The sequence below is a fragment of the Branchiostoma floridae genome, chromosome 5, assembly GCF_000003815.2.
Source record: "Branchiostoma floridae strain S238N-H82 chromosome 5, Bfl_VNyyK, whole genome shotgun sequence".
NCBI classification, from domain to species: domain Eukaryota; kingdom Metazoa; phylum Chordata; class Leptocardii; order Amphioxiformes; family Branchiostomatidae; genus Branchiostoma; species Branchiostoma floridae.
This window is the reverse complement of record NC_049983.1, coordinates 29,498,209-29,505,753: the sequence shown is the minus strand read 5'-3', so window position 1 is coordinate 29,505,753 and position 7,545 is coordinate 29,498,209. Positions and strand designations below refer to the sequence as shown.

At 46.5% G+C, this 7,545-nt stretch overlaps 1 protein-coding gene across 1 annotated transcript in view; it reads right to left on the bottom strand.

Moving 5' to 3' along the window:
- Positions 1 to 7,043, bottom strand: part of LOC118416425 (ribonucleases P/MRP protein subunit POP1-like) — a gene marked incomplete in the record, with an annotated part of 12,558 nt that extends 5,515 nt beyond the window's left edge. The window contains 10 exon segments of the mRNA XM_035821523.1: positions 563 to 583; positions 851 to 945; positions 1,051 to 1,173; positions 1,412 to 1,499; positions 2,332 to 2,416; positions 3,270 to 3,439; positions 3,513 to 3,533; positions 4,327 to 4,511; positions 4,985 to 5,114; positions 6,775 to 7,043. Of these exon segments, the coding sequence (XP_035677416.1) occupies positions 563 to 583; positions 851 to 945; positions 1,051 to 1,173; positions 1,412 to 1,499; positions 2,332 to 2,416; positions 3,270 to 3,439; positions 3,513 to 3,533; positions 4,327 to 4,511; positions 4,985 to 5,114; positions 6,775 to 6,819 (963 nt within the window).
- Positions 7,044 to 7,545: the final 502 nt, after the last annotated feature.

Below are 7,545 nucleotides of genomic sequence, written 5' to 3'. Positions count from 1 at the left end.
GTACATTCACAAACATACGTCAAATGGTGCGGAGGTGGTACTATACAAACATCGTTGTGAGGCGTGGACATTTATCACCTTGTTGTAAGAGGGGTGGACAATTATACATTGGTTAGGTGGGGAAGGTCATAACCCTTTTATAGGGGGGGGGGTTATTACTATTATGTAGGAGGGGGGGGGGATTATTACCATTGTGTAAGGGGGGGAGATTATTACCATTGTGTAAGTGGGGGAGATTATTACCATTGTGTAAGGGGGGAGATTATTACCATTGTGTAAGGGGGGTGGGAGATTATTACCATTGTGTAAGGGTGGGAGATTATTACCAGTGTGTAAGGGGGGGGATTATTACCATTGTGTAAGGGGGGGAGATTATTACCATTGTGTAAGGGGGGGGGGGATTATTACCATTGTGTAAGGGTGGGAGATTATTACCATTGTGTAAGGGTGGGAGATTATTACCATTGTGTAAGGGGGGGAGATCGAGGGCAGCCTCCAGCGTAGCTGCTGCCAGTTGTCCGGTCAGCCAAAACCTCGCCAACTCATCGCCAATGGACTGCACACGAACACCGGTGTGAGATATCTGTGTAAACAAAAACACTGGTGTGAGACATCTGTAGCACCCTTCTACCCTTACCCAATCAGCCAACGCTCTTGTAGGATATCCTGGATGAGTCCTGCTCTACCTCCACCCTACCTTCCATACCCTACTGCCCTGACCCCCCTTCGGTAGCCCCCTTACAGTACCCCCCACAGTTCCTCCTCCAGTACCCCCTTACAGTACCCCCAGTACCCCCTACAGAACCCCCCTACAGTACCCCCCCCCCCCTTACAGTAACCCCCTCCCCACCTGCTGCAGCTCCTGTAGTATATCCATGGTGCATGCTGGGTGGGTCCACAGCCACAGCTGGCAGGAAGACACAGCAGAAGGATCCTCCCCCTGTCCTGCAACCAGACATGAGCTTAAGTCAGTACAGATGTCCAATTCACTGTGCTAGTCAGTAACCAGACATGTCAGTAACAGGAAATATGCTAGCTGGTAGTACTCACCCTTCTGAGACCTGACCATATAGGTAACGGGTCCCAGGACCTGATGCGGGCAGCAGTCGCAGCGGTACAGCGTCGCTGAACCTTCCACACTTCCCTCTGAGGAGCTCACAGAGCAGAAATCCCCTGCAGAAACACACTTCAATGCTTAATTGTGATCCCCTATAAACGGCCTTGTATGGCCGGTACCATCCTCCATTGCAACTACTGGATCAAACTTTGTGCTTTTTTCTGTTGCCAGCCAGTGAAGAGGTTGAGCCTGTAGTTATATTGAATGGTCTTCCCCAGGCTACGTTGTACATGTGTACGTGTAGGTCACATCTATGAGTAAGAAGTTCTTTCTGGATGACATCTGCGACCTTACCTGTGTCCTTGTGAGTGAAGTGTGCTAACAATCTCAGGACGTTGTCTTGGGGACCAGTCAGCTCAATACACCCGTAATATGAGATGTCCTAAAAAAAAGACAAAATATGAATATATCCTGTATCACTGTTGAGACACTTGCGCTGAATTTTGGATGTTGCTGCCTTGGGCATACATACACAAGCCCTCATTGACATGTTTGGCAACTTTTGAACAGTTCTTAAAAAGCTGTTTTGTTTTCTCTAATCAAATGTATATTCTGGAAGAGTCCATTCTTGAAATAGGGGTAAAATTTGTAATACTTTGTATACTCACCTGTATAAGGCAGTGGTGCACCATGGTAATGGCCCTATATACATGTACACACCTGTATAAGACAGTGGTGGACCATGGCCCTATATACATGTACACACCTGTATAAGACGGTGGTGGACCAATATACATGTACACACCTGTATAAGGCAGTGGTGGACCATGGCCCTATATACATGTACACACCTGTATAAGGCAGTGGTGGACCATGGCCCTATATACATGTACACACCTGTATAAGGCAGTGGTGGACCAATATACATGTACACACCTGTATAAGGCAGTGGTGGACCATGGCCCAATATACATGTACACACCTGTATAAGACAGTGGTGGACCATGGCCCTATATACATGTACACACCTGTATAAGACAGTGGTGGACCATGGCCCTATATACATGTACACACCTGTATAAGGCAGTGGTGCACCATGGCCCTATATACATGTACACACCTGTATAAGACAGTGGTGGACCATGGCCCTATATACATGTACACACCTGTATAAGACGGTGGTGGACCAATATACATGTACACACCTGTATACACACCTGACACCTGTATAAACACCTGACACCTGTATACACACCTGACACCTGTATACACACCTGTATAAGGCAGTGGTGCACCATGGCTCTGTAGGCTGCCCGTAAACTCTTGTCACTTGGATGGTCGGGAAGCCGGTACCCCCACCTGGAACACAGGTGTGATACCATTGGGACTGTTCACTGATGTATCAATAAAGTCACAAGCGAAACGTCCATGTTATTAGTTAAGTTTGTAAGCTATGTACACTACACACTGCAGGCTACAGGTAACCCACCTGTAAGGTAACTCACCTGTAAGGTAACCCACCTGTAAGGTAACCCACCTGTACAGGTAACCCACCTGTAAGGTAACCCACCTGTACAGGTAACTCACCTGTAAGGTAACTCACCTGTAAGGTAACCCACCTGTAAGGTAACCCACCTGTAAGGTAACCCACCTGTACAGGTAACTCACCTGTAAGGTAACCCACCTGTACAGGTAACTCACCTGTAAGGTAACCCACCTGTAAGGTAGCCCACCTGTAAGGTAGCCCACCTGTAAGGTAACCCACCTGTAAGGTAACCCACCTGTAAGGTAACCCACCTGTAAGGTAACCCACCTGTAAGGTAACCCACCTGTAAGGTAACCCACCTGTAAGGTAACCCACCTGTAAGGTAACCCACCTGTAAGGTAACCCACCTTCTTCTTCTTCTGTGTAAATTCCACATTCTTCATGTAGAATAGTTTGGCTTTAAAGCCACCTGTTCAGGTAACCCACCTGCTAGGTAACCCACCTGTAAGATAGCACACCTGTAAGATAGCACACCTGTAAGATAGCACACCTGCCAGGTAACCCACCTGTAAGATAGCACACCTGCCAGGTAACCCACCTGTAAGATAGCACACCTGTAAGATAGCACACCTGCCAGGTAACCCACCTGTAAGATAGCACACCTGTAAGGTAACCCACCTGTAAGATAACCCACCTGTAAGGTAACCCACCTGCCAGGTAACCCACCTGTTGACCATGTGGAAGCGCTTGGCGTGCCAGACGTGCGTCTCCAGCCAGGTCACATGACCCTGGCGCCGGCTGAAATCTGCCCGTCGGTTCGCTGCTCGGCGCCGGTAAAACGTCCGGGGCCGGCGAGACTTCTCCATTTCCTGTCCCGGCTGCAAGCTCAGCAGCATCTAAAAACGACAAACAATAATCATAACAACTACAAACAATAACAACAACAAACAATAATAACATCCCCTGTCAGGGCTGCAAGCTCTGCAGCATCTAAAAACAACAATTATAATGATGACAACAAGAAACAGGTTTCTTCATTGGGACAGCCCTCAGTAATTTGAGTCATCCCGGATATATTTCATTTGACAGCAAAACCAACACCAAAAGGAGTCTGAAAACTTAAACCTGCATGAAATATTTCCTGATGTGCGGATGGTGTGTTGTAGGGTTGGTATGGTTTCATTTCATTTCATTTATTAAGAAACCTTTTAGCCATTTCGGCTAATCTTCAAAGGTTTGACGTTTGGCAAAATTATTCCATCATTGTTCTTTTATATCTACCTATGGCAAACGGTGAGATCCAAAACTACACCTTTCTAATGCAAACTTTAATGCGCGCTAATGGCTCACAACATTTACCCCCATAGCAAAGGTAAATGCAATCCATCCAGAGGTTCTAAAGATATCTGTCTGGAATCACTCCTACCAAAAACAATACCTGCTTTTTTTCAAGCAGGTAACTACAGACCTCTTACACACATAGGTAGATAGGTAGTCAATACAGGCACCTTACAATGCAGCACATAGCTAGATAGGTAGTCTATGTGCTTGACACATACTTTTGTGGCTGAAGGGTATAGGTTAAAGGTTAGAGGTTACCTTCCTGGTGCTGACATCCCATAGCCTCCGAGGCAGCCGTTTGGGGTTGTGGCTGAAGGGTATAGGTTAAAGGTTAAAGATTAAAGGTTACCTTCCTTGCGCTGACCTCCCGGAGCCTCCACGGCAGCCATTTGGGGTTGTGGCTGAAGGGTATATAGGTTAAATGTTAAAGGTTAAGGTTTACCTTCCTAGCGCTGACCTCCCGTAGCCTCCGCGGCAGCCGTTTGGGGTTGTGGCTGACGGCTCGGCGGCGCATGTGTCGGGGGAGCGACTGCAGGGCGTGCCTCGGGCCGTGGAGACGCTGGGCCGAATGTAGCAGACTATTCAGCTCCAGCGCTCGCGCCTCCATAAACTGCAGCACTGTCAGGCCTGCACACAGAGAGCATAGGTTAAAGGTTACAGGTCAGCTACTGGGCCGAATGTAGCAGACTATTCACAGCTCCACGGCTCGCGCCTCCATAAACTGCAGCACTGTCAGGCCTGCACACAGAGAGCATAGGTTAAAGGTTACAGGTCAGCTACTGGGCCGAATGTAGCAGACTATTCACAGCTCCACGGCTCGCGCCTCCATAAACTGCAGCACTGTCAGGCCTGCACACAGAGGGCATAGGTTAAAGGTTACAGGTCAGCTACTGGGCCGAATGTAGCAGACTATTCAGCTCCAGCGCTCGCGCCTCCATAAACTGCAGCACTGTCAGGCCTGAGGACACCAAAGTATAGTGGGTAATTCAGAAGTTGGACCTGCACTTTAAAATACACAAGTCCCTCTGTACTTAATCAACTATGTCAGAACAGAAAAGTCCCTCTGTATGTACTTTAGAAAGTAGGTCAGGAATACAAACCTCTGGGTGCCATGGTCACATCAGGTGTTGTACCTGAGCCGCCAGGTGTTGCAGCTGCAGGTGAGGGGACAGGTGAGGGGACAGGTGAGCCGTCATGTTTCCGTCGGAACTTCTGATGTCTGGAGAGGTGCTGGGGACGTAAAGGTCAAGGGTCAGATCTTAGTCAGCACCTCAGAACCCAGCCCCACAGGCATGTGTGTGTGTGCGTGTGCGTGTGTGTGTGTGCGTGTGTGTGTGTGCGTGTGTGTTTGTGGGTGTGTGGGCGGGTGTGTGTGGTTGGGTGTGTTTGTGGGTGTGTGTGTGTGTGTGTCTGTGCATGCCAAGATGCATGTGAATGTGTGTGTATATGCATGTGTGTGTCTATATCATATGTGGCCTCGAAATTAACGTTTTTCCCCTGTTGTCCAAAAAGTGAGGATGGACGGTCCCAAACAGATTTTTAGAAGGTATGTATCACAACAATAAAGTTGAGTCAGACTATAAGTGTACAATATTTCTGTATAAACTAATTAGCAATTGTTGATTACAATGAACTTAATGCAGATTAAATGTGTCTATGTGTAAATGATCTATTATTAGACAAACAGTCCCACATATCTCCAGAAATTTGAGACAAACCAAACGTAACAAGTGGAAGCTGGGAGGAGAGACTTTTTTGGATGTGGAAAACCTTGAATTTTTGTATTTTGGGTAATAATATCGTACTATAGATTATTACTTAAGTGAAAAAAAAGTTCCCAAAGTGATTTTTAGTGGTCCCGGCCTAAATCTTTGTGTTTATTTGTGTGTGAGTAAGTCTGTTATGGTCACATTATAAGGTTCCGGGTCGGAGTTCAAATCTGACCAGAGTTGGCGGAAGGGAGTTGCAATAAGCCGGAAATGCGTGGATAAATTATGTCTCCCTAACTTTTGCTCCCTTATTGCTTGGTGATTGTTATATAGTTGAGCAAAAATTTGTTGAATTTTCTGAAAAGCCTGTGGGTTGCATTATCTTTGTGTGCACACGTCCAGCGAAGATATTTTGAATTAGTCCACGGCAATGTTGATGCGTTATTTTCTGACTGACTGACTATCCATTGTTTGATTATACTGCTGCTGGGATCCCTGACACAGGGGTAGGCAGCAGTCAGCTAGCCTTCACACCGCGCTTTCAAGCGGCTCTGTCCAAATGTCTGATGACCAAAATAGCAGCGTTTTTCATGCGCTTATGGATGAATTTGCATAATTAGAGATTTCAAAAAGTTATTACTTGTTTCTTTTTCTATTTTTATTTTGCAAAAACATGAAGAACTTAGCTTCTATACCATGTCTGCTGCTATACTGGGGAAATAATTTTTTCTATGTAGAATCAATCAAAAAAGTTTTTAAATATATATTTTTCTAGTCCTAAATTAAAATTTCATCACAGACGTTACCCCAAATAAAAAACAAACGATACCGATAAGTTTTTCAGAAAGAAGCACCTTAATGATTAAGTTTGTGTACCGTCTTTCTTCGACCTGGGGGTGGCCGACTCCCTCCGAAATTGTAAATGAAACTCCGGACTGATTAAACCCTGAAAGCCGTTTAGGGGCAGATGGGCATCTTTATCAGGTAACCCACTAGCCTAGCCCACTTTTTCTGGAACCCCAGAGTAAACTCGCCATGCACGCTGACCGGACCATAATTTAGCGCCTAACCGTAACAGCGACGTCGCCGGTAATCAAAGGACGCCGATACGCACGTACTGAACTCAGAAGCTGTAAGGTCTGGCTCAGGACTAACCAAGGAGCTTTCTATCAATGTCTTACCTGTGCGGAGTCCGCCGCGGTTCGGTGCTTGAAAGGGGAAGACATGGCCACTCTCTCCACTCTACAGACTGCTCAAGGCTCTAGGTCCTCATACATGTACGTAAACTTTACTGGCACAAGGCTCTAGGATCACGTGTAAACACGTAAACACGCCTTCCACATCACATCAGCGTGTACAAACTTCCTACTTTCCTACAACAAAGAACAAGCAGACAATTCGGAGCCGAGCGATTCGTAGCACGCGCTGCTGTCTCACACCGAAGTTTTTGCCGGCAATGTTTCGTCACGGTGTTCGGGACCAGGAGCTAGAGTTCCACGACCACATACCTTTGTCAAAAGATTCAATCTTTACGGCTGATGCGTCATGAGTGTTTCTCAGCTTTCACAGTCATGCTCAGTCATGTGGAGACACATTTCCACTGAGCCCATAAACATTTAACCCCTGCCAGTCAGCCAGTTCCACTGTTATATCTGGCGGGCAGGTCTCGGGTTTCTTCCCTGGTGTTAGTCAGCGCGGCAGAAGCCACGGCCGACTTTTCTCGATAAAAAAAGTATTTTCTTTTCTTTTCTTGGGGCGTCGAACTTGAATAAATGTAATATATAAATTAGCATGAAAGTTCATCTGTGTTGGTAGAATACATTATAGAAATTGCTAAACTTTCTTTCCCGGGGGATCCCACACGAATCAATATAGGGACTTACCCAAATTTTCGGTCAAATCCCGTCGAACTTGTTCACACAATGACCCTCTCTATCTCCAGCAGTGACGTC